The 27,921-nt window shown below is 42.8% G+C and overlaps 1 protein-coding gene across 2 annotated transcripts; it reads right to left on the bottom strand.

Moving 5' to 3' along the window:
• Positions 1-27,764, bottom strand: tsc1b (TSC complex subunit 1b). 2 transcript variants are annotated; one of them, XM_069161704.1, is made up of 22 exons: positions 27,470-27,764; positions 21,878-22,093; positions 21,540-21,643; positions 19,452-19,604; positions 18,446-18,590; positions 17,907-18,061; positions 17,738-17,811; positions 17,463-17,641; positions 16,153-16,271; positions 14,571-14,736; positions 14,356-14,477; positions 13,775-13,868; positions 13,373-13,480; positions 11,439-12,108; positions 9,028-9,071; positions 7,068-7,234; positions 6,325-6,507; positions 6,096-6,206; positions 3,259-3,381; positions 2,547-2,734; positions 2,253-2,426; positions 1-1,013 (listed from the first exon to the last, which is right to left on the bottom strand). In XM_069161704.1, exons 2-22 carry the CDS (start codon positions 21,984-21,986, stop codon positions 293-295), a joined length of 3,909 nt encoding a protein of 1,302 aa, XP_069017805.1. In that variant the 5' UTR covers positions 21,987-22,093; positions 27,470-27,764; the 3' UTR covers positions 1-292. The 2 variants fall into 2 exon arrangements, with proteins under 2 accessions (XP_069017805.1, XP_069017813.1); XM_069161712.1 differs by having other exon boundaries at positions 1-995; positions 27,470-27,763.
• Between the last annotated feature and the right edge of the window lie 157 nt (positions 27,765-27,921).

The following is a 27,921-nucleotide window of genomic DNA, read 5'->3' as shown; positions in this document are numbered from 1 at the left end:
TTATAGTGCAAAACATTGAAGACGATCTTTATTGTTCACAGTTAAACACAAGCCACTGCTTTAAGAACTTCCTTTTTAAGTCATTTTGTCCCAGATTCTCCAGCTCCGGTCAGAGTCCTGGTTTCCTCAGTTTGTGCTGATTGTACCTTCTGTCTTGGTTTGCTGTAGTTACTACGGTTGGCATTTAAAGTGGATTGTTGAACATGCTTTAGATAGCGAGGCAGAAGGAAATGACAGCAGGAGTTCCCGGTGGACAACAGGATTTATATGACTTTCAAAACCGGAGTTTACTTCAAATACTTCGGTAAAGAGGCGGCGACTGCGGCTGTTGTGTTTGTTGTTGTTGTTGTTGCTGCTGCTGCTGTTGTTGCTGCTGCTGCCGGGGCCGACCTGACCCCACCTGACCCCTCCCTCCACCTGGCCCCGCCCCCGTTTTTCTGCGGGGACTTTCCTGGCTGGAGGCCCGCTGCTTGGGCTCAGACGGGGGCTCCTTGGTGGGCACAGTGAGAGGAGCGGCGGGGGCGGGGGGCGGGGTAGGGACGGGCGAAGGTGCATCGCCGACGGGGGCAATATAACCCCGGCAGGGCGGCTCCACGCAGAGCTCAGTCTTGAGGCCGTGGGCGAGGCCGGCCAGGCGCGGCGACGGTTGTTCCTCGTCGCACTGACTCTCGCTCTTGTTGCGGAAGAGCTCGCGGGCCCTCATGCCCAGGAAGCTCTTGGCGCTGGGGTAGGAGCCCACGGTGAGCGGCGCGTCGGAGGAGGGCAGGGGTGCGAGTGGGTTGGCGTGGGGACAGGACGGGGAGGGCTCCACCAGCAGGGGCGGGGCCAGGTCCTGGCTGCCGTTGATGGAGTGGGCTGTTGACTTGGAAGAGTTGCTCGCCTTTGGTTGCCCTGGCGATAAAGTGCTGCCGTTACCCCGAGGGGAGTCGCGTGTTGGTCTGCTGTTCCTCTCCTCGTTGGTGCGAACTTTACTTGGTCCATCTGGCACCGTGACACTGTGGAGGGGAAAACGTCTCCATGTAAGGAAAGATTTATTTCAGAGTGATAGTTTTAAAAATAGTCGAATTGTCTTTCATACAACTCCAGTGGTTGTATCAAAAAAACTAAATGTGCATTTACCCATTCTGACTTTATCATTATAAACACTAAAAACATCACTATTTCTAAATAACTACAACAGTTGTAACTCATCAGGTTTGACGGGTGTGTTCATTAACAAAATCACAGACTTTTTCCCCTCACAGCAGAAGTTATTTACTACTGCAAAGCCCGAGTAAACGTGCAAAGGATTATCTGATTTATGAATATGTTGATAATATACTATACTGATGCAGCAAATAAGATTAAACAACATGAACTCTTCGGCCACGTGAGCAGCTCTATAAGGCTGATCTTAGGACAGTGGTGCTCTGAAGTAAACGACGGCAGCATGCCAACATCTTCACTGTCAATACCAACATGTGAAGTTCAGCCGCATGCAATGTTTACCATGTTCCCCATCTTAGTTTTTTTTTTTACATTTTTTAAATGAAAAGCATGCCATTTCAGCTAATTATGTTTTACCATTATTATTTCCAAATCTGTGTTAAATTTTCTCAAAATTTGGAAAAGCCTGACCAGATAATAAATAAACACTTAAAAAGAGCTTAACAACAAAACTTGCTCAGCTGTTAGATCTGGGAAAAGTCATGTAGATAGTTTTGATGCACTTCACAATGATTTTACATTCATTGGGCTTCGGTCACGCACATAATCTTTATAATGGTAGGATAACCCTGACAGCTGAGGTTGATGGGAATGTCATTTATTTTGGAGAAACTGAGAAATAAAAGTACTGCCCTGCAGTTGGCAATAAATTTAAACTGTAGGGGTCACTAAATTTATTACTATTAATTCTGTGAGGATAATGAAATATATGCAACTTCACAGCAAGCCACTGAACAGCTGTGGAGATAATTCAGTCTGAACCAAAGTGGCAAACATACATCACTGTCCCTACCATCTGCTGCTTGTATGGCTAAAAATGACAGAGCTATCCAGATAAATGCAAAATCTGCCGTTTTCTGGTTTTCTAAGACGCAAATCAACCAAATTAGCTGCATAATGCGTGAAAACTAAGTCATAAGCCAAATATGCGTCATCTTTGTAAAAAAAAAAAAAAAAAAAAAAAAAAAAAGTTTGCATAACTTTTATACTGTGTGTGTGAGATATAATATACAAAATAGTGTCAAAAAAGAAAACCTGAGCCTGACCTGGAGTCAGCAGGAGTGTGTGGGTCAGCTCTGCCCCCTGGTGGTGAGCTGCTGCAGGTGCCGGCAGGAGCCTCCATCTCTACTCTGCTGTAGAGCTGCAGGAGTTCAGTCTGCAGCAGCTGAGCGATTCTCCTCTGAGCCCGATACCTGCTGTCTGAGGCCTGCAGCTCCGCCCTGCGCAGAGAGAGAGAGACGAGCCAGGGACGAGGACAAAGACAAATAAGGGACAAAGACAGTATGAAACCAGACACCGAGACAATGTGATGCGACAGCTGTAAAAGAGAAGAGACTCACTTTGCTTGGCATTTCACGTCTTCGAGGAACTTCTTTTGCTCTGCGATGAGGTGTTCTTTCTTGGAGAGGTGCGTCTCCAGCTCGGAAACTCTCTGCTGCCCCGCCTCCAGCTTCTGACCCTGAACCAGCAGATTCTGTCTCAGCGTCTCCACCTCCTTCCCGTAGGACATCTGCAGCATCTGGGTCTCCTGGGGGGAGGAAACATGTAAAGGCACAGATTGATGTTTGTGGAGACCTTTTGAAATGTACACTTAGCATAAATACTGCGCCAGCATCAACTGTACAACGGGATGTAGACCACTACATGGAACAGAAGTAACTTTGTGCATGTGTGGTGCTTGTGATGCTCAGGAGAGAGCTTGGGCCTGCGCCAGGCATGACTCCCGAGGTGAGGAGAGAAAAAAACATGTGTCTCCATGTCTGAACCTGCCAGGATTTGTTAACGGTAAAACAAAATTCAACAACACGCTCTTTGGATTAACTTTCATATCACACAACTTCTACTCTTGATAGGTTATTGGTTGAGGAGGTGTGGCAGCAACCCCCCCCCCCCCCAAAAAAAACCAAAAAAAAAAACCACCTCAGTGGGACGGTTTGACTTGACACCCAACAAACCCAATTAGTGTCCCTCTTTTCACCTCAGTACGTCATCTCTGCAGTTCTCCGCATCACGCACACACACACACAAACGCGCGCTTCCTTCCTGTCGTACCTTTGTGTTATCGGCGCCTGCGTGCTGTAATTCCTGCATGGACAGCTTATGCGCTTCCCCGAGGAGCAGCAGCTGCTTGTTCAGGAAGCTCATCTGCTGCTGGGTGCTCTCGCTGTTGCTCAGCTGAAGGACAAACGAGACAAACAGTGACGACGGAGGGCAAAAGAGCCATTAGGCTAGAAATTAAAACCTGTCCAAAACTATCTGGGAATACATCAATGTTATACACGGCAGAATTAGTCTTGAACAATGTCGGTCAATTCATCAAAGTTTCAACAAAGTGATGAAAAAGGTCATGAAAATAATTCACATCACAAAGTTTTTCCTGTCTGAAGCTAATGCTAATTTTACTGTGGCCAATTTAAAAAAAACAAAAACAAATATGTTACACTTTACCCTCAGCCTGTGAAATTATCTTAAGAATTCAATTCCCAGGCCAACAGATGTATGAAATATTGGTTTGATTTATTGGTCAAATATTATTAATGGCCAGTGAGTGAGAAAGTGAGCCCGACTGGTTCATGGTGTGTGAGGGTGTGTGAGGGTGTGTGTTGTGTGAGGGTGTGTGAAGGTTGTGGTGTGTGAGGGTGGTGGTGTGAGGGTGTATGAGGGTGGTTGGTGTGCGAGGGTGGTGTATAACAGTGAACAGAAGATCAGATTGAACGTATTGACTCAAGCTGATGACAACAATGTGCCAGTGAGGGAGATGGCGCATTGTTGAAGGAGCAGTACGTAAAATCCTCTCCCAACAACTCGTCACCCACAGCAGCACGTTTACACTTCACACAGCAACATGGATCATATTCATTGCAAATTGTTCTTAAAAAAGAAATGTATCTCCGGTTAACGGTTTAGCTTTATTGACTATGAATCCGAACATTAGTTGAGCTCTTATGGAGTTTTAGGCTGACATGAAGTACTTGACTTCTCTACCAGCAGTGAGTCTCTTCACATTGGGAGGAAGGAGGGAGGAGGGGGAGACGGGAGGAGGGAGGATGAGGGTGTGTGGGAGGGGGGGTGGGGGGCAGAGAGCATGAGTGATGACACTGGGCTGTTAGCCAGGTTCAGGCATATTAAAGGCTTTCACACTTTTAACTGGTCCAACAGTTGTTAAGAGGTTTTATCACTTTCTGCAGCCTACATACGAGTGACAAGGAGACATTAGTTTACATAGAGAATAAATAAACCAATTATACAAACAAATTTCTCATAAATGTGTGCATTTTTTATTCCAGAGATGGTGTAGAGCCTAATACTGTTGGTGTGTTGGAAAGAAATTCAGTATACATCTATAAATATATACCTATTTTCCTCTTTACGGTTATACATTCGTACAATTTATATGATCAGTTACTGGTGTGGGCTTCAGACGTAATTTATTAAGGTCATTGTATATTTGTGCATCTAATTAAACTGAATGATGCTGTCTGCTTTGAAATGCCCGCTTCCTAAATCAGCAGTTGCGTGTTTGTCAGGATTTTGGTTCAGTCTGGGTCAGAGCAGGGAGGCAGACTTCAGACTAACCCCAGGAGGCAGAAAAACACCCAGACCTCCCGTGTCCCTGACCCAAAAATAAAGAGGGTGAGACTACATCTCCAAGGCAACCGAGCCCTGGGACAGGCTGCAGTCTGCAGACGGGTAGCAGGACGAGGACGGGGGCTCCCTGAGTCTGACCCAGCTGTCTGCCTTCCCACTTCTACCATTTAGAAAAGCAGGAGTGAGCACACAGAAATCGGTAACATTTAAATGAACAATACCGTCTTTCTGATTTACTGTAAAGCAGTTAGTCGTTAGAGGCAAAGCAATGTATGAATCGTGGCCACGTGGGTCTGTTAGCAAAGACGTGTTGATCTCTGAATTTAAACACCTGCCCAAACCGTGAAAGACAAAAGATTACGATAGAAGATGTGAAGTTAGTGGTGGACCAACAGGCCAACGTTTGTTTATATCCATCCGCCATTCCTGTGGTGGCATCTGGACTAAAGAACAACAAGCTAAAGAAGAGCAGCCACAATTACAATCAAATCTTGCGATAGTAACTGTCATTTTCTATGTCTTCTCAATTTCAGGGGAAATTACACAATGGAAATCTATTAGTAATGCAGCCTGCGAGAGAACTGAACACTCTTCCTCCTTCACATCCCTCCTTCATCACTGGGTGCAAATTCATTTACACAAGCAAAGAGTCAGGATCTGAATGTTATCAAAACAAACGCTTCCATGGGTCGGTGGGCCAAACTTTCATAACTTTATGGCAATGTCCGGAACGCTTCGGTAATATCAAACATTGAAAAATGTCTTGTCATTCAGTACCACATTTCGATAGCGAGGCTGCATCCACACCAACACGTTTGTATTTTGAGGTGTGAGGGAAACGGCAGTAAATTGTAGCATAACGCTCCAGTTTGCATGCGAGTGTGTTGAGGGGCATCTAGAAGTTGTAGAGTGACTGATAATCTGCACGTGAGGCGTTTAGAGGACATCTGTTGAAGCTACAGAAAATAACCTGGGTTACACTCTCCCCCCTCTAACCGCATGAAAAGTACACATTTGTACAAAATGTGAATGGAAATTTCTTTTTGTTAATACGTTTTTTTTTTTTTATAAAACTGGTTTTGCAAGAAAAATGAATAGTTCATGAACCGGTGTTCAAAATCAAGGTATAAGAGATTTTTGAACAATAAACAGGCCTATACATAAGTATCTTGGTTTAAATGACATAACTCCATCAGCTAAACAGACCAATGAGAGTGTAAAGTCTGAATAGTGTTTTGAATAACAATCTCTCTCCATTTGACACTAATAAGATGGTGAGGTAAACCAGAGTATCTCTGTACCTTGATAGTCATCTGGTTGAGGAGGTGGCCGGTATGGCAGACCTTGTTGTTGGCCCTCTGAAGCTCCGCCTCCAGTTCATCCATCCTCTTCTGACACTCCTGCAACTTGCTCTGCAGACACACAACAGATTCAGATTCAATTATGTTATATCATATATGACCGATAGATTTCACTTGTATAAAAAAAAATGTATAGAGTGATGGTGTGAATGTGTGTGCCTGCGTGTACCTGCAGCTCCTGGTTCTTGGTGTAATAGTCATCGCGACCCTGCTGCAGCTGTCTGATCTGACTGTGCAGCCTGGTCACCACCGTCTCCCGGTCATCCCACAGCTGCCTGTACCGCTGCTGCTCCACCTGCAAGCTCTCCTTCAGAGACAGGATGTCCACGCTCTGCAGGCTTAACTGCCCCTTCTGTACAGACACACACACACACACAACGCACACGCTTAGTACAAAATGAACAGAAGTTATCTAAACCAGAAACTCGGAGTGAAAGATTTTTGAAACATTTGCAGAAAACGATTCGTTGTTTCAGCTGACTGCTGCGTGGATGTGACTCGGCTTTGTTTATATTTCATTGCTGGAGACAAAACAGCCTTCATGGCTTCTTTGTAACCGTCACTTGTTGAAGACTAATCCGTCTTTGTTGATCTCTGCTGCAAACCAAACATCTTCAGTTACATTTTCATTGTTATGTGCAGTAGATGACAGCCGACTGATTCGACAGCTGGCATTATGAAATGCTACAAATGCCTCGGTGATCACCGGATGTCTCTGAAGAATTCAGATGTGTTTCCTCCTCTCGCCGTTGTTCGAAATGAAAACAAACTGTTGAAGAACCAAACCAGTGAGCCCCCCCCCCCCCTGTGTAAACAACAGCTTCACTACCCTTTGTCTATTGAAATGCCGTTTTTGTTGAGAGGAAAGCTTCTGAAGGGTCAATCTGGGATAGTGAGCTCATGCAAACTTGCCATTGCATTGTTCTGCTCCTCCAGTGCAGTGGCGTTGATGATGCGTCGCAGGAGGCGTCGGTTGCGGACGGCGTGCTGCTCCCTCTTGTAGCGCTCGTACAGCAGCTGGTTGTGCAGCAGGAGCAGCTGGCTGCGCAGCGTGTGGAGCTCGTCCAGTGGAGCCGAGCCTGGGTCGGCCATGGTAATAATAATAAAATTAACACACACACTACTACAAATGAAACTAATTATTAACTACGTGTGCAACAGCATTGATAATGTCATCAAAACCTAGTATCTGGCTGGACTGTTTATGAAATGGTAGAGCGCTTTTCATTTCATATCTGACCTTTGCATTTAAAATGAGAGCTTTTCATTTCAAAGGCTGGGACAAGCAGCGGCAGGGATGCGGTCTCTAACAGACTGCAGTTATGTAGAAGGAGCTGAGCAGACATTTGCGCTTACGTGGCAGACGCATCCAAAAACTACTGTTGATAACTGTAGTTCCTGTGCTGTGACTACGATGAAGCTGACAGAGTTTAAGGAACTAGAAACAATAAAGACCATTTAGAAGAACATAAACCTCTTCTGACTTTTGCTTAATTAAGAGGGTCAGGAAAAACATGACGCATGTCGATTAAATAAACAAAAAATGGGTCTCGCTCAGGATCTGCTTTGAGAGAAACTTGACCAAATATAAGAAAAATATACTCAACAAAAACACAATTTAAGTTTTTGCATATTACATAAAATTAAACATCTTAATGAGCTTAATTAAAATCACCAGTGCAATCTGATGCAACAGCTCTGCCACAAATTCTACTTCTCTGAAGCCGATACATTTTCAGTTTTTGCTGACACTGTCAGAAAGATGATGTTTGTACTTTATGTTAATTATTAGGGTGGAGTCGGAGGTTGCGGTGTACCGGACTACATCATATTGAAAAGTGTGCCTAATATTCTGTCTAACTACTCTTTTTTGTGTAAGCAGCAGGTGAAAAAAAAGTTTTCAATTTCTTAAAGGAGGGATTTGAAAAAAGTGTTGCTTGAAGTCAGTAATGAAATCCAGACACTGAAATAGCACAAGTACTTCAAACTTTGGAAAATGATCCAACGCCCTGCTGAAATAGGAGTCTGTGGTGTTTGCGTTTCTTCTCACTTTCTGGAAAAGCTTTGGGCTAATTCCTGTAGTTACTACTAAATCTTATCACCTGGTCATTGGCTGAAAAATCCACTAAATTTCATTGTTAGTTACCAGAATATCTCTCAAACATATCAATTACACAGACAAACAGGATGGGAAGTAAAGCCATCCTGATAAAAGCAATGAGTCCTGCTGTCTACTGATAAAGCTTTTCTGAAGGTACCAACTGAGGAATCACAGAGTATTATTGACCCACATCAGATGTAATCAGCAGGTCTCTTGATTTAATTATGCTAACTGGAGGTTAACTTTAAGGTATACAGCCTGATAGCCTCATAGGTTAACTATGAGGATACAGGACTTCGACATCCAGAGACTTTATGTCAGTCAGCCACAAGCAAATAGAGGAGTTTCGTTTTTAGGTGCAATTGATATTACATGACTTCCATCAGTCAACCAGGGGATCTTATTCAATTCAAGAGTTGCAATTACAAATTGGCAGAGACTTTTATTCCACTGCTCTATCTTGTTGTGAGGTGCAGCTTGAGAAAATTAGATTCTTGTGGCTTCACGTACAAAAAAAAAAAAAAAGGAAAAACGACATCTCTAAAGTTCTGAATTTGAGCCGAGCAGGTTCTGCGTGACTGTGGGAACTCTGTGTTTTGATAAACCTCAGTTGAACAAATTCCCATTCCAGCTCGACAACATTTTAACATGCTGCTCATGTCTCGGAGCTCGTGACAAATCACTAGTCATGCCTAAATAATGCTCCGTCTGCGGTCTTTATGAGAGCATCTTTTATCAGAGAACAGCTGTGTTGTGGTGAGAGTGCTTTACCTCCAAAGTGGGTCCAGTCAGCTGATTTACTAGGCAAAGGTAATCTGTGAAAGGAGAGAGAGTGAAAAACGGGTTATAAAAATGAAGTGCTTGGCATTATTTTATCTCAAGCTTCCCCAATGTGATACTATCAAACCAATCAAGAGCTGCTAAAGGAAACGCTGCAATCAATCTGATGTCAGCAAAGGGAACAAAGTTTACTGCCTGGGTGAAAGGTGTTGAAAACAGGGCAGCAGACATAATGCCTTCCCCATATTTTAACATTGATGATTCTGTGATACAGAAAATATTAGAAAATTATCTTCTACAATATGTAAAGCAATATCTTTAAGAAGTAGTGAAGCCATACTGTAACATCCATAACCTTACAAGTTTAGTAAACACTCAACATTATCAGACTATCTGAATTATTGTCTTTTCTAGCAAAGTATTATTAAGTTTTTGTATCAAAATATTGTGTTTAATAGTTCATGTCTCGGTAAAAGCAAAGTTTAAATGTAAAAACACAAAACAAAACCTGTCATACCGCGACACCCTTAAAAGAACAATCTGACATCTTAGAAATATGCTCGTTGACTTTCTTTCCCACAAATAACACTGCAAGAGGCCAGTTAGCTTAGCACAAAGACTGGGAGCAAGGGGAAACCGCTAGCCTAGCTCTGTGCAACCGTAATAAAATTGAGCACCTCTTAAGTCCGAAGTTGACCAACTTTAGAGTTCTCCCTCTCAATCAAAGTGTACAGTCCCTGACTTTTACTGACTAAAAAGCTGAGATTCCAGGACCTGTAATGAACAGAAAAACATGCTGCCGTTGTGCTGAGCAGACAAGAAACAGCGACATTACTGTTAAAAACGTCTCCTCCGTTTGAGCCGATACTGAAAGAATTAAATAATGTAAATCTAAATACTGGTTGCAAAGGCAAAGAAATTTGTCGAGCTATAATTAATCACAGTCTAATTAGCAACATTTTCAATTTCTGTCAGTGACCACTAATGCTACCAAACATACACATTGACAATTACTAGCTAACTAACGTAATAGCTACATACATGGAAACTATTTTGATAAAAACAAAAATTTAAACATGCAAACAAAATTCCCTAATATTCCAATTATCTGACGGGAACAGTTTTTAAAATTCCCTGATATTCCCCCTACCCGTGGGAACCCTGTAAATATCTCCATCAAGTTTGCAGCATGGTATTTCCAGGCCCAAATTCATTACATGTATTTACAAAAGGTCTGACGAGGTCTTGAGAATAGTTTCAGGGGGAGCCTGAAGTTTGTTTAAATTATACAAAAGCCAAAGAGTAATGCTAGGCTAATTATACGGGGTTATATGTGAGGGTTCCTTTGTCTGGATGCTTATTAAAAGTATTTTTGAGTATTTGGTCAAATCATTAAGAATATTGTAAAGGAGAACTACTCTAAAATATTGGAAGATTTATTTTTTATTTTTTTATTTTTTTTGGGGGGGGGGGGGGGGGGGGGGGGCAGGCGTACCTCCCCCCACACACACACACACACTTCATTCCCTCCACTGACCGGTCTGACTCCGATGAAGACAGTAAATGTCGGGATGATGAGCGACTGAAATGAGTGAAGCCAGATTGTTCTGTGCCCGGCGCCGACTTCGCCGACACTGTCTCTGCTGTTGTATTATTGGCTTGGAGGACCAGCCCACTCTGTGTGTGTGTGTGTGTGTGTGTGTGTGTGTGTGTGTGTGTGTGTGTGTGTGTGTGTGTGTGTGTATAAGAGAGAAGAGAGGAGGGTGGTGGATCCTGAACAATGTCATACTTGTTCTAAACCGTGTTTCCTTTGGACTGCAGTAACAGACTGGAAACGACCCAGACAGGCTCTGCACAGTGAACAGCACGTTAAACACACTCCTGAGCTTCCTCAGTTTGATCAACACGCAGCTTCATACTGACGGAGCAAACAGCTCTGCCACAGCTACACAGTCCTCTATGCGTGTTATTTTCAGAGAAAAATGGGGAATTTTTTTTTTTTTTAAATCTCCTTCAATAAATCTAAAACCTTGTCTTTTCGCAGGGTCACTCAGAGTTGAGAAATCCACCCGTCAACTTTAGGTGGTTGCACACAATGAATACCCTGTTGACACGATGTGTACAGCAGCCGCTTCAGTTCCCCATGCGTGTCTTCACAGGATGTGTTCAGCCACAGTATGGAGTCTAGGTCACCCATGTTACGGCACCACTCGGGGTCCAATGCTCACTCACTGAGTTACAAGTGCGAGACTTTAAATCTAAAAGTTAAATTTTAACTTCTGCACATTTAGTGAAACTCTGGTAGAATTTAAGGTGGTAATAAAAACAGGAAAACAACCTTAAAAAAAACAATAAAAAAAAACAGACAAACTGCAGATTTGAGTCAAAGTAGAGTCCCTCACCTCTTGAGAACTTTATCGTGGGTGTCACTCCCCTGCTGAACAAGGCGATCCAGCACCTCCAGTGGTGAAGCAGACATGACCCCTTCTTCTTCGCCGTCTTCCAACCCCTCCTCCCGCTGCAGCAGCCTCTCAATCGTCGCCTTGTGCACCGCCTCTGAAGTTTTTTGGCCCACAAAGAGCGAGGCTGCCCTGGGCAGAGCCAGGTCAAAAAACAACTCGTAGGGCACCGCGGCCGGGGTCTTGCTGCACGGGCTCGGAGAGAACATCCCGAACTTGCTCACCTCGTCATCGGGGGCGGAGGGGCTGCGGTGCAGGTGGTGATCGATGGGAGTGAAACATGACTGGAAGGACCAGGGCTGCTCGAGGCCGAGGGCTGAACCCCTGCTGTCTGCTCCTCCTGCTCCTCCCGCTGCTGCTCCTCCCCCCCGTCCTCCTTTTTCACAGCTAGAAATGCTGTTAATCACAGCGTTCTCTGCTTTGTCCGGTGTTGATACGGCGCGGTGGGTGTCCCGGGTGGGGCCTCCAGGCTGGGTGTTGGAGAGGGTCTTGTCTTGTGCCTGACAGCCAGTCAGAGTCTCAGTGGTGTGATAGAAAGGCGAGTCGAAGCCCCTGAGGCCCAACAGCTCCTGCTTATCTTCAGTGATCTTCAGCAGCTCCTCTGTGATGGCAGCTGCAGCAGAAACCACATACGGAGGATTGGGATGGAGTTAAACCTGCATGTTTACTCTGAATGCCAATGTCTGCTTAAATGTTTGTGAAATCATAAAGAGGTGCCAAATAACAGCAACACTGCATGAAAAACCTGCGGTTTCAGGACTCCTGGTTTTTTTTCCTGAAGAGGAATGAAATGTTTAAGTCTTAGCAGCTCCCCGCAGCGACAGAGCTTGTGCCATTTGGCAGATGCTTTTATTCAAAGTGGCTCACAGCAATGGAGGTGCATTTATTTTTAGTGCAAGTGGCTCAAATGGGATTTAAACCAATAACTGTGCAGAGCGAGATGAACACACAGGGATATAAACAGAGATGTGTTTGCATCCTGGATGTTTAGTCAAATGTAAATGAGCTCACACTTAACGAGAGAATCACTTTACATAATTAAAACTACCTTTTAATTCAAAACTTTTTGGTTCAGTGAAAACAAAATCTACCGACTCGTTCTGCTGTCAGAAAAGTATTTTAATAACGTCATTCCCCCCCCAAGATATTTTATCTCTACATCTCTTTACTATTTAAATGTTTTGTTGTGGAATATCCACATGTATTGCATAAAATCCAGAACTAATTGGTTGTATATGCAGGTACAATTCTATTTCATCTTCTTTTCACCTTTCTTTTCTTTGGTTGTAGATGTTAAAGCGATGTGTTTTTATCAAGTGGTAAACCATTTTAAAGGCTTGATTTCAGCTTTTTGGCCGTCGCCATCATGGTTTTTAATAACCATATATGGACGAGCTGTGGAGGAGCGAGGGAGGAATCTGACTGAGCACCAAATGACACTGTGCCCTGCCCACCTTTAGCAGAAACCTGACTGTACATCCCAAAGATAACTTTCCATGAGGCCTAAGATGTCATTAATTATGGATATATTTTCAGATGGACCACCAGAACTCTGATCAGGAGAGAATATAGCAGATGAAACCATACAGACGTGTGGAAAAAGTGGTTGACTTTATATTTCACAGGAGAAGTTTTGAATGGGAGTCTATGGAGCCAGAGGTTTTTTTTGAACCAACCCCGAGTGGCCTTCACTGGTATTGCACTTAAAGGCACTTCCGCATTGGCCTCAATATTCAGACCTGGAGACTATGTCCTGCTAAATCACAGATTAGATTTGTTTTTCCAAGACTCACTCTGTGTAGAATGATTTGGATTTGTTGGATTATTTCATAGAAGACAATATGTGTCAGTCTGGCTACTACAAGTTGCATACTCACCCTCTTCCCTCTCTTTTTCTGTTCTCAGCTGGAGCTCCAGTTCCTGTTTCTTCATGAAGACTGACAGTTCTGTCAGAGTCATGGAGATGTTCTCCACAGCGCCTACATCTGATGACAAAAATATGTTAAAACTTTGGACGTGATATCAGAAAAATTAAGTGTCCAAAAAGCACAACCAGTAATACTACAATTACACCTCAGTTATGGTTTGATTATTAGAAGATGATCAAAACTTGCATTTTTAAAACTGGTTAAAAAAAAAATCATATCAACAGAAACACTGGTAGTTATTACAGCTATTTTCACCCACAGACAGCTGTGAGGTTCCAAAAATAAGAACCCGTGAGGATTTAAATTTTTCAAATTGATGATAAATGACAAAAATTACTCCTCATGTCTAACCTTTGTTTGCGGCTACTTCAGCAGTCTTCTCTGTATCTCTCACTGGCTCCTGTCTCACCAGTGCAGGCTTACTGCTTTCTCCTTGTCGACGATCCTGAAAAGTCCCACAGTTAATCGTTTTATTATGACATTATGATGTCATTCATTTATTTCAGGAAAAAAAAAATCTGTGGTTTTCCCCAGACAAAGACATGCAGATCTTATTATCCACCTATTTGAATGTGAGTGACAGTCACAGTTAGACCACATCTAATAAATCAGTTCACCTCCTGCTGTTTTCAACCAAGATCATTTTGAACTGACTGACATGTGTCATGTGTTTTTCCTGATCCTCTTAATTAAACAACAGAGGAAGAAGAATCCTGAACACTCATCCATAATAACATTCAGAAAAACAGCATACTGGTGATGAATAATGAAATAATAGAAGCATAAATATTGTAAGCATAAATTAAATCCACAAATGGGAAAGTATCCATCACAAACTTACCGTCAAGAAAATCTGTACAATTCTAAATCTGTATATTTTTTTTTTTTTTTTTTAAAAGGACACATTTAACTACGGTGAGGAAAGAGCATACTTTTCTCGGGGGACTGGACTGGACTGTGTTGGCTGGAAAGGAGATGATGGGGAAGTCATCTGAAAGGGTAGGAGGGGGGGAGGAGGTGGCTGGAGTGCTGGAGGCAGGCGTTCCTTTCCCTCCTGCTCGGATCAAGAGAAATAAACCACAGAGCGTCACTCGGATACAACATTAAAAAAAACAAAGTAAGCCGATACGTTTGATGTGACCTGTACCCGATGTGCAGTGGAAGCGGCTGGGAAGGTGTGAGGCACTGTGGGACAGCTCTAAGTTGGGCGACATGCCCCTTGAGGAAGGGGGCGTGGCCATGCCACACAACGAGGAGGGGCTCCACAGAGGGTCCTTCCCCCCACAGGAAGAGTTGAGTTCACAGGTGGAGTTCTGCAAAGGAGACGAACCGACATGGATCCATCACAAATAAAAGGGAAGCTTGTTACATTTCACTGTACTTATAGGAATGTTTCCACATTTTGGGGAGTAGTTGCTTTCTTGCAGCGAGTTTGCTAAAAAAAAAAAAAAAAAAAAAATCTCATGTCGACACAACATATTACAGGCAGCGGTCAGTTAGCTTAGCGCAGCATAAAGAATGAAACGAGGGGGACACAGCCCGTCAAATTCTGTCCTGAAAGGACAAATCAAAACACCAGAACCTCCCATTACGCTCCATAAAGCCCCAACCTGTTGTTTTCACACTTCTGTTCTAAATTCAGATGAATAAATCAATTATATAACATGTTTATTAACTGGGCTAGCCGTTTCCCATCTGCTCCTAGTCTTCATATTAAGCTAACAACGCTTTCTGGTTATATTGAATAGACACATTTTCTAAAATGTCAAATTATTCCTTTAAATTGGATTAACTGCAATCCGCAACACATTGGTTATACATTTATGTTTTTCAACTTGAGAAATTCAATAGACATAAATTCATAATGATAATCATATGCATTCATATTTTAACACTCCTTGGTGTATGCAAGCCCCTTTATATTTATGTGCCAAAGTTTTGAGATATTTGGACCAGAAACTTTAACCCCAGCACAATGCAGGTAAAGTGAATTTTGTTAGTGCTGCACAAAACAACTCTACAATCCATTCTGTTGCCAGATGAATGTTGGTGAATTGATCCTTTAAGAAAGCTCTGAAATCCAGAAATGTCCCTTATCGCTATACATTGATACACAAACATCAACTAAGCAGGTGGACATGGGAGCAGCGAGTCGGCATAAGATTCATTTTTTCCCCCTAAAATGGCAGGTCTCTCGTGTTTGCCAGATTTTCCGTCTGTCTATGTCGGTGGGAGCCTAACGCAGAGACAAATCCTCTGACAGACCCCAGGGGGCAGAAAAACACCCAGACCCCTCCCTCGTGCGGCTGGCCCAAAGATAGAAAGGCAGAGACGGCATCTCCAAGGCAACCAACCCTTGGTTGTTTCTATGGAGAGGTGGCAGGATGAGGGTGGGGGGGCACGAGCTGTAATTTCTGGAGCTTGACTCGACTGCCTGCCAGCTTCCTGACTTTAAAAGACTCGAAAACGTTGCTTTTTCTCCACATCTTTCAAAACGTGGAAGGTCGTAATTGTTCTGATTGAGGCCATTTGTGAGATTATTGGAGACGATCCACATCTGACGGGTGCAACATGGAGCGTAAACATGACCCTGTGTACAGCAGCTAGCAGCAAGCAGAAGCTTAACGACACGGTGCTCGGGTATTACCCTCTGATCATCAATTACTGACCGTTCCTGCGGACCGAACCACGATCGTGACAGCTTTTGATCGTGTTATGGATGGTGTTACCTGCCGTCTGGAGGTCTGTGGGCTGCGGTAGGAGGAATGTGTCCCTGAGAAGGGGGGCAAGGTCAGGGGCGGGGGTAGCGGCTGCCGTGGAGTCGAGAACGGGGTCGAAGAAGAGCTTCCTGTTGTCAAGAAGACAAACAGTCCGATCAGTCTACAAATGGATTCACACAGTAACCCTGAAGTCGCTCTCTGCGACAACATTGTTTGTTTTTGCCCTTTAAAACAGAGCGAAACCTCAACTTTTGATAGCAAAAATATAAACTGCATATACGAGCTCCAATTGAAAATTATTTTCATCGGTGTTTAGAATTTATACAGTTTTATATCAGGAACTATACATGCATCAAAATGTGGCCCAAAACAGTAATTTGACCTCACAGAAAACAGAACAGTTGGTCTACCACTGCCCCAAATGGTCAGTTTCTTTGTATTATCGTGTTACTTTAGTGATGTTTTAACATGTTAACTTGTCAGAGAACAAACACCAAAGTCAGACAATAACACAGATTATGCAGCAGTTGACCAGCAGCCCCCGTGTCCCGCGAGGTCAAAATCACTGTTTGTCAAAGGAGTCTGGTGGCTTTGAAGAGTGTGAAAAGGTGCAGTGCTTCGTTGCAAAAGGCTGTCTGATGGCAAAGTAAAGTGGAGAAAATATTCTGCAGTTAAATAAGAGTTAGTTAAATAAAATATATTTTGTTGCCGACCCCAATAACAGCAGTACATAGCTTAGCTGCCAACCACTCGCTAGTCGACGTCTTTCCAGCGAAAAAAAAAAGCCCTTGAAAGTATTCCGTTCTTGGTGGAGCTCGACGATGGGTACTTCCTCTGGAGGGAGTCCCCACAACTGTTTGGTCTAAAAACACATCAACACTGCGCAAGTAATAACTGTTGTCATGTTCCTGCTGAATGTTGAATATCATGAAAAGATAAGAGACAAGAAAAATCTGTCTGAATTTTCTGAAGCACTTGGTATTCTCGAATTGAATTTGCAGGCTGCTGTGGGTTGTAACAAAGTGAATATTGCAGCATGCCAAGTACAAAGCCGTGTTCAATAATTTGGCAAATTTTAGTTTATCACAGATAGATACTGGTGTGTATATATCGGCCAACCATTATTGAGAAACTGAAAAACACAATTGCAAAAATATATTTGTCAGGCAGTTTATAAAAAGTTTTTTTTCCTGGTGAAAAATATTCATTAGCAGATATATGATCAGATTTTCTCTCAAATATGAATAACAATAGCATTCCTAAAAATCCAGCATCATTCGGGCTCAAAGCAGTTTGATGTGCATGAAGTGTTTTCTGACCGTAGCTGCTGTGGAGGTCTGTGTGAGGGCTGGAAGTGCAGTCTTGTGGTCGCAGGTGGATTTGGGGGTAAAAGTTCTCAGGCATGTTGGAGTAGCCCTCCTCACAGGAGGCCTCCTTGGGGTCGAGAGACACTTTGGCACATTCGATGACGATATCATGGATTTCATACTTTTTCCACCTACAGAGGAGCATTGCACCATTCGTCGAGAGGGATGCAGAAGAGAAGATAAAACGCCAAATGGTTCCTTTTCCAGGAAACAAGAATGAGACCTACCTGGTGGGGTCCAGCTCATGGTCCTTGGTTCCGGTCACCAGTTCTGGGTGTATACGGACGTGTTCAAGCATTGGCTGAAGGTCCAACACAAAATATTGTTAATAATCATTTGGCTACAAAACTTTAATAAAGAGCAACAAAGCTTTAGCAGCAGCAACAAGATCCTCACCTTCACTACTTCCTCAAAGGTTTCCATGTTCTCCTTCATGCTGTAATGGGAGCGCAGGTAGGACACAAAGTTGCACGGGTACATGCCGTAGAGACGGTGGAAGAGTGAGTAGACGCTGGCGTGCAGGTGGATCAAGTAAACCTCTGAAACATGCCCTGAATGATAAACAAAAACAGAAACATGAATGCCAGGCAAACAAAGTCAACTTGCACAACAAAGAAAACAAGTTATCACATCTGGACAGTTAACCGTGTAGTTAGTAAGACTCTAAACGTCCTTCCAGAAGCCTCTGTTTGTTTAACTCTTTCATGTGTGATAATAAATAATACTGTCAATAATAATAGTAAATAATTCTAAAAATATCCTCTTACTTCCCATCACAAAACTACACTTGAAGTCTGATGTAAAACAGTGTTTGGTCTTGAGCATTATGTCAGGGAGCTCAAGTCAAGTCATCCCCTTCAAAACAATGTCAAACTCTTTCACCCCCATGTAGCACCAACATATGTTGTCGTTGTTGTTGTGGTTGTTGTTCCTACCTGGATTCTTAAGGTTCCAGGACGCCAGACGACCAAAGATGTCAAAGTACTCCCACAGGTGTTGTTTCCCAGCTTGAGGGATCATCGGCAGCAGAGTGATCAGCACCAGCACCCCAGTTATGAGCACCACCACGTCCGTATCCGTCTAAGAGAAAAGTGTTCAAGTTTATGTTAAAGATAAAATAAACACCCTTGAATTTGATGATGTTTATCGGGTTTATTGGTTCCCACGTCCCCCATCTCAATTTGGCATGTTAGCACGCCAACATTTGAGGATCAGAAGTACATACAAAGTGCAGCTGAGGCTGATGGGAACAGGGACAGTTTTGTAGATGTATGGCCAAAAGCAGAAACTATTGGACACAGTGAATTTTGACATGATGACAATGCAAAAAAAAAAAAAAAGAATAAATCAATAGTTCAGCAAAGCTATTACAATTCATCCTAAGGAGAAATTTATGCCTAAATAAAATTCCATGGAAATTCATCCAATAGTTGTTGAAATATTTGAGTGTGGATCAGAGCAGTAGACTGACCACCCTGCTGCTAGCTAATCAACACGTTTGAGTAGCAGCACTGCAAACCTAACCTGTCCAGTTCGAGTGAAGAGGACCAACAGACAAAGCTAATCAATAACATACTGAGACACACTGGGACCGGCACACGGTCAGTGATGGACAGCATTTCATCTTTGGTCAGTAAAAACTGCATCTCCAATACACCTAGTTTACAAAAAGGCCTGACCACTAGCTTCAAGGGTCAGAGCACATGAAAGAAATGCAAACAAATATGTGCGCCAAAAGCCGTTATTTGGTAGGCCTGTTGCTTTATGTGCTGCCACAACCTGGAAGGATAAAACATGATGAAATGTATCTTTAAAAGGAAGAGTCACGGAATATTACATAAACTCTTAACAGCAGCTGGATGACAAACCTGTAATCCTCATCCATCCATCCGCACGCCCCTCAGCGTGTCTCAGTTCACAGAGTCATATCTGGGTCGTTACCTTTAGGCATTTGAGCAGCGACAGCAGCAGAGGGTATCGGGCGATCTTATGGATCCAGGACGGCTGCTTGCGGATTACATGGCCGAGCAGCGTGAGGGTGGGCAGCCGGCAGGCCTGTTTGGTCATACAGTCGTTCATCTTGTCTAGAAGGTGCTGTGGGGGGAGGGGGAGGAGAGGGGGTTAACTGTGTTTAAAGCTGCCTTTACACAAACACTGGATCGCCGAACCTATCTAGACGAGCTATATGTGACAATGCAAACGTCCGGATCAGTTGGGCCAGACATTAAACGGACTTTATCCTGCCAGCTGCCTTGTACAAAGTTTGTGTAATGCCCGATTGAGACCATGTGAATAGAGCAGGTGATTGTCTGGAGAATTTACATGTTGATGAAGTTTCCATCGTGTCTCATTCACACTCTACCAAGGTGCAAACTGTCACCTTTAACCCAACAGAGTATTTCCAATAGGTACTCTATGGATAGTAATCTCCTTCTCTGTGCTCCTTGTGTGTTTTTACATTTTTTTTGAAAAGATCTACTTTACGTAGATATACTGTTATGTGAGCAAATAACTGTATCCAATGGAAATTGTTGATTTTTGTTTCAACGTACAGTAGAAAGAAAGAAAACATTTGATCTACTTTAAAACAGCGGCTGCAGATTAAGGTGATACAGTTAAACAAATGACCAATACAACGGACAGTTTGTAGTTGTTTTCATCATTTCAAATACAATTAAAAGACATTTTAAGTAAACAGATCAATCACAAAGAAAAAAGTAACTACAGACCTGCACTTATATCCTCTTCACATCCATCCAACTATACATTAGGATTAGAAGCTCTTTAGGGAGTGACGTGTAGAAACGGTCTCATTTAAACCTCAGACACTTCTGGTCTGGTGTTCTCTTTGCTATTGAAGTGTGTGGTGTCATTACGCCGAGATCTAAAAAGAGCTGTCTGAAGCCTTCATAAAAAAAAATTAAAAAAACTGTGTGGATTCCTAAAATATGACAAGGGATTTCAAAAGATCTCCAAATTTATTCCACTGTGAGGAAAATCATCTACATGTGGTGACAAGATATGGAACAACTGTCAATTTGTCCAGGACTGTACTCCACAACAACTTAAAAAAAAAACAGACTGTTTGATGAAAGAAGTCTGCATAACCCCAAAATTTCATCAAAGGATCTGCAGCTAATTCTTGCAGCATGCGATGCATGTGTGAATAATCAGTAAGAGCTTGCACAAGTTATACCCTCATGGGAAGTGTGCCGAGAAAAAAAAAGAGTTTTTGCCGTCCAAAAAGATCGAGACCAAAACTACCGTCTGCCAGTGAACATATAAGCAAATATCTTTTTGTCTTTTGCATGGAAAAGTGGTCAAAAAACTAAACAAGCCAAATCAGTGACTGGTGGTCAATTAAGTAAAACTCCTGAAAGAAGTTATTTCTGCTAAAGGGGACAATACTTTTTTTTTTGCATATTTTCCATGTGGTTGTTTTTATGTATTTCACCTTTATCTGGAGGCACTGTTTCAAAGAGGATCAAATGTTTACTCCTCCAAATATGTCAAAACACCCAACAATTTGTACAGTGTGTACTTCATGTTTCACAACATGCGGTGTACAGTGCGCAGCATTTGAAACTGCAGAAAACATTAAATAACAGCAGAAATCAGCACTTTTAACTCTGACTTTTCTCATGCTGTTTTAATTAGAGTAAAATAACATGACAAAATACGACAGGAGTAATGCCAATATCCTTAAAGCCCTACACATTAACAAATTCACAATGCATAGGTTACTATACAAACAAAAAAACAACAATGTGGAAGTTATTATGAGCTGAGAGCTCATAGAATGCCTATTTCCTTTTAGTGTTTCCTGTTCCCCTAAATTCATTACATTTTAACACATTATATAATGAAAAATGATGAAACCCTACATACCGTCTATGGTTTGCACGATTAGAGCTTTGTGTTTTTAAATTTTTTTCTGATTCAAGAAGTATTATGGGTAAAGTCTCAGAGTTACATACTTACAATGTGGTGGTGATTAATAGTGTATAAATGAACGGGGTTGTTCCTCACCTTATCATGTGGCTCTCTGACAGAGGAGAGGATATGCATGGCCTGGGCGGAGTTGGTTTCTAAAAAGTAGTCCACAAGCCCGTTCAGCAGCATGGACCCTCGCTCTTCAAGGAAAAAAGGAAGCAGCTTTGTTTCATGAGTTTGAAGTTTTTAGGGAAAGTTCATCCATCCATCCATTATATATATACACCCCCAAACTCCACACAGAACCTTTTTCGCTGTGAAGCGACAATGCTAACCACTGCACCCCTGTGCTGCCCTTCGGTGCAACTGGTGCAATCTTGATACACGATTCACAGCTGAGCACAGAAACCTGACATTAAACCAGGCAGACGTACCAGTGCTGAGCTGTTCGTTGATAAGGCCTCTGATCTCTTCTAGCTGGTGGAGGTCGGAGGTCTCCAGGAGTGGGAGGAGGTCCCCCACATTCGGCTGCTCCCTGGCCATGGTGGTGGCAGTGCTGGAGGTGGCGGCGGCGTCTTTCTCGCGGTGTCCGTCCCTGCTTGCCTGGAGGACTCCTGGGGCCCACCCACCAATACAGTCTCCAGGCACCTCTACATCACACCAAGACAAATTCACAAACATTTCCCAGAATTAGTTCGAGCTCTGATCTAGGATTAGTGCTCACGTGACAATAGTGACTCTGTAATGGGTTGCAGGCATTTCTCCTGGACAGAATAAATGGGAATGTTGCCTATAATGAAGGTGAGTGGACCCTCTTAAGATGTATCTAGAAATAATAGAAAAGGAAATGCAATTTAATGTTGTAATAGACGCATGAACACAATGTTTAGCTGTCAAGGTGTGAACATTTCTGTGGTGCTGAAACATCTTTCCCCTTACTTAGCAAAAAAGCTCTAAAAACATACTGTACACTACTTGTGAACCACCCAACAGCAGCCAGCCGGGCTATATATTCTTAATAAAAGAAATACCAGTGCCGATAACATTACTAGGTTTTTTTTCCCCAATACTAATTTTAGGATGTTTATGATAAGTATTACATTAAAAGTTACATTCCACATTACAGTACATATCTGTAGTTTTTCATGCAGTTCAGAAGCAGAAAGTGTAACATTGGTTATTGTCTGTAGCTAAAATTTACAGATAACAAGCAGATTATCACATGCTACACTTTCCAGATCTCCCCTAAACGCCTCACATCAAGGCTTTGAGTAGATGCTACAATTTACCGATGTTCTCCAAACACCTCAGATTGAGGGTATTGGCAGTACCTACCTCGGCAGCCGTGTACAAAGAAGCCTGCAGTCCCCAGTTACTGCAGCACATGCAACTCGGACAGATGTGCGGCCAAACATTAGTTTGAAAAGAGTGAAATAAAGCGATTTACTTCTGAGATATTGAAATTTGGCAATGAATGATAAGGCATTTTTTAATATCTCCTGTTGTCAAAGCTTTTTATTTAATCAGTCCTATATTCTGCAGAGATGTGCACATGCATCTGCGTTTGCAGCCAATAGGAACGCCCTCTTTCTGAAATGACCTGTGATTGGCAAGTCTTTGTTACAAGTTAGATTTTCTGAAACCCGAATACCTCATCTAACCTAGCTTTAATATTTATTAAGACACCTGGAAGATTAATATACTTGACTTGAATTGCCTTGTTGATAACGTGTGTGCATATATACTGCATGTTTACTAAAGCTGCAATTATTATCAATTTGCAGCAATACTTTGGGGTGTAAAAACAGAAACTAAGCAAACACCATGACAACAAGACTAAAAGCTCAATAGTAAGTTATGCTATTGAGTGACTACATCATTTTGTCAAGCAAATGTTACTTTATGATGTCAGGAATGAAAACATGAATGCTACGGTGAAGTTCATTTTCAGTGAGAACAGGCTTTTTTTCCTCCCCAATAGACATTGTGAATGGTCATGGTGGGGAGAACACGCGTGTTACTAATAACATTAATCAAGTGTTGCAGTGAGCCGTGACAGTTTCACAACGAGCCAATCCGTTTTATTACTTCCACCTGAGCCTCTCTGACTGTGACCAGTCCAAATGTGAAAAGGGCCTGTACATTTTGAAAATGAAATCTTTTCTCAGGGAAGTAAAAACTTTTCCTCCTGAAAACACAGCAGTCTAAAGAACCAAGTTGACACCGGCCCATGATGTCCTACAGCCACCAGATAAGTGAAACACTCAACACTTAACCGTCAAATCAAACCCGCAATGCAGGACAAACTGTGACTCTGCGTTTCACTACCAGTCACAGCGCTCGGTTCACACGAGTTCAGAATATTACAACTGAACCACGAGCAGAATTAGACATAAACTGTCACACTCACTTAACCCCCTGTGGGACAAATGATGAAAAGTTCAGAGAACAGATTTGGAGCAGATTAACCAGCGTGATATATCCAACTATACAGCGTGGACCTTATCTGACCTCGCAGAAGAGAATCCATGTAAACCCTCCCCGTTTCCAATCAGGGCCTTCAAATGAAAAGTTTCATTCATGAAGTAGATTATATATTTATTATACCCCATAAAAAAAAAGTATGCTTTAAAAGCCCCAACCGGGTCTAATGTGTTTACCATTTCAGGTTATTAATCTGTTTATGCTGCCCGTGATACATTTAGGCTAGACGCTGAGTCAGTCATTCAAAGTGAAGGAGGCTGGGGGAGCTTTGCAAATCTCCATCTGAAAAACGGGCATAAATAATCCTGATAGGCAGGTTATTATCGTCAGGGTGTCTGCACCCAGCAGCTTATTCCCCAACAGCACCACAGATCTCATCAGCCCTCAAGATCTCATTTCAACACTTAGACCTCAACACCTCCTAATTTGGCCAACACTGCTTGTTTTTTGTTTTTTTTAAATAGTTCTCAGGGTATGAATTAGAAAACGAGTGCCGAATATTGAACCTTTCAACACGCAGGTCACGTGCAACGAAAACCAAGATAACAGGAGGTGATCTGTAGTGAGACCAGAAGACACGAGAACATATCGAGGCATAAAAACACTGCCCTCCTGGAACAAACAAGACAGCATTAGTCTCTCCGGGATGTTGTCATTCACAGCAAATCAAAACAAGATGATAAACGTCCGCAGATGTTCCCATTTGTTGATTCGCAGTAGAAATCACAATTGTCTTCCTGTTATCAATTCGCTGCCGAGTCACGGGGCTGCGAGTCGGGAGGGGGTGTGGAAGGCAGATACAAACACGAGCGTCTTCGCAGGGACAGGTCGGACGCGTAAACATGAGCTGCCCCTCAGTGTGATCTCAGGCAGCTTGGGAATGCTCAGGAGCACACAAAGAAGCTTTATGCAGCCCGGGCGCTTCCATGTAAACACTGGAAATTACATTTGGCCTTGCGCGAGCTGCTACCAGCAGCCTTCTATTCTCCTGCGTGCATATTTAACGGCATAAAGGAGACAAACACCCCGTCTGAATAAATGATGATCGTCAAACCGAACTGATCAGGCCAGAGAGCAGATGGAAGCTTGTTGCAGAGGTTTACGGGACCAAACACAACCAACATCATCTCCAGTTTCATCCCTCTATCTGAAAGAAGATGCCCATCACAGTTTTCCAGATCTCAATGACCTAAAATTCCTTCTTTTGTTGCACTAAAGGTCAAAAGAGATTCAATTTTATGTATGGAAAAAAATAATCGGTTTTTTTCCCCCCAATAACAAGTTAATCACATTACTTTCTTCCTGATTCATGTCATTTGTTCTATAAAAATGTCTTTAAATGCATTATTTTGTTTGACTCGCAGTGACAAAGATAACTATTTTAACATAACAGCAAATCCTAACATCTGAGAACACAAAATATTCAGCATTTCTTCGGAATTTTTTTTTTATTGAAACAAACGATCAGTAGTTGCCAACTGATTTCATCATACTCTAATTGATTAGCCAATTAATTGTTGCAGCTTTGTTCAATTTACCACGACATTTAAAACGGTAGCACATCTTCACATGAGAAGCTGAAACTTGAGTTTGTTTTGCATTTTAGCAAAGACAAAAATTATTAGTGGTTTCATTAAAACAAATATCGACTGCCGAGTCTATACATAAAATAAGGCTTCAAACTTGATGACATACAAATATAATTAATTCATAGATCAGAAAAAAATCTTTGCTTTGCAAAGTTAGATAAATTGTTTTGTGCAAAAAGTCCGATATGGTTATTTAGAAATAAGAAGGATAAAGAAGAAGTGATGGCACTGAAATGTGGCCACTTTTTTTATTTCTTGCATTTATTTTCCATCTGCACGATTGATGGAATTATGCAACAAAATTGTGGATCACGATTAGGAATGAAAAAAAAACAAAAAACAACCACAAAACACGCAAGAAAAACAAACTCTCCACAGTTCGGCTTGAAATGTCTCGGTGCCAGAAAACAAAACGAGCAGTGTTTGGACATCCAGGCGCTGAACGCTTGCGGTAAACTCCATTTATCTGAAACCAGCCTGCTCTCCTCAGAGGCAGTAAACACCTCAGGACCCCGAATTTAGATCAGAACTGACCCACGTTCTCTTTAAGAGGATGGATTTTTGCAAACGCAAAAGAAAACAAAAGCCGGTTTATGTTATTCAGACTGCAAGAGGACCAATTAAATCTGCTTTACCTCCGAGATGTTTGTCAAATATTAGAACAAGATCGCCAGACCTACGGAGGAGGCAGGGCTGAGGCCGTTTACCCGAGGAGAGAAGTGGGCAATCTTAAACTGATCAGCATTTGTTTCTAACAAGTCGTTTCTCCTACTTTAGAACTAAAATAAATAAATAAAAAGGATTTAGTATTTCGCCGCTTTTATTCCTGTAGCAGTGGAGACAGCTAAGAAAAACAACAACAACAACAACAACAACAAGCACAGAATAAAGCTGAGACAGTAGAACATGTCAGACACTTCTTTGATGTCTGGTCGGCCTTTTCTTTTTCTGTTTTTTCTGTTTTTTTAAATCCCGTCTCCGGCCTCCCTGCTGCCAGATGCTCAGCGTGATCACAGATACCACGACGTGACAAACGAGCCACGAGACCGTCAAAGTGTTCGCAGAGGGGTCTCGAGCCTTGAAACGGGTGAGACCCCCCGGTGTCCCCCCGGTGTCCCCCCGGTGTCCCGGGTGGCACGAGAGCCTGCGGGATGACGAGCCCGTGAAAATGAACACGTGCTTAAACAACAGGATGTGACAGCTGAGAATCAGAGTTACTTGCAGAGTAAAAGATTTAAAAAATAATAATAATAATAATAATACTAATAATAATAATAATACTAAATGTGGCTGCAGGACGTCTTACTGCACCGACATCCATCATTAAAGGCGTTCAATAAAACACGCAAAGCTCCTGATGGTCGCGCGTTGCAGTGACACGCATGAAGAGAGCAGAGCCGAGGCCGGACAGGCGGAGGACAGAGGACCGGGGACAGAGGACAGAGGACCGGGGACAGAGGACCGAGGCTGCAGCGGAGTGAGGAGGACTGACCAGCGGCTGCTGCCCGTCGTAAACAAGTCTCGGAGAGAACAATGGGGAGGGTTGGGTTTACTTTATCCGACCACACAAACATGAACGCGTCTGGCTTTTCTTACTGAGACAAACCGAGCACCGCTTTTTTTTAAAAAAAAAAGAGACAAACTCGGATACAAACCAAAAGATGGAAATGTTAAAAGCGGTGCACTAATAACCCCATCACCGGTGTCTGTCTCTCTCCTCCACCACCCCCCAAAAAAACAAGTCGGTCCCACCGCCGACAGCTAACGTTAGCCGGGAGCAGCGACCCACACTCGGTCGGGATCCGTTTTCTGCGCGTCGGTCGCGTTCAATCGGCGGAGACGCGGGCGGGACCGCCGGCGTCCCCGGGACACAGGACGCACGCGTTGAGGTTCGCGGACAGAAAAAAAAAAAAAAAGCATTAGACGTAAAAAAAAAAAAGCGGACCTGTTTACCTGTTAGAGTAGCTGCACTGCACAGGGCGCCGCCATCTTGAACACCTCACAGCCCATCCCACCGCAATCAGCCTCCGCTGTCGGGCTGCATACAAACTAATCCCTCAAATTAGCGCCGCTGCGCGTCCGCAGCTGCGACTTGTTTCAGCTCGTTCACGCAAACAAGCGTCTGGAAGTTTATTCAATGACCTCGAATAACGCCGAAGCGGTTGTTTGCATGTGCATCCGGACCCAATGCGTGGCTCTATTGCAAAGCTAAGATTGTTTTTTTGGTTGTTTTTTTTCCCCATCTCCCTGTTGGTGGAAGGATGAAGAAGTGTGGGTAATGCGGTTTCGCGTGACCCACATGCGATAAGCGCACGCGCAAATTTGATTTTTTTTATTTTTTTTTTCTTCCAGGTAGTGGGAACAATGATATGGAAGATCATTAATGCCAGAATTAAAAAAAAAAA

Source organism: Embiotoca jacksoni, unplaced genomic scaffold (genome assembly GCF_022577435.1).
Source record: "Embiotoca jacksoni isolate LCO1_2020_lvr unplaced genomic scaffold, fEmbJac1.0.p SCAF_10, whole genome shotgun sequence".
Lineage (NCBI taxonomy): Eukaryota > Metazoa > Chordata > Actinopteri > Embiotocidae > Embiotoca > Embiotoca jacksoni.
Note: the sequence above shows the minus strand (reverse complement) of the source record. Positions and strands in the feature narration are given on the sequence as shown.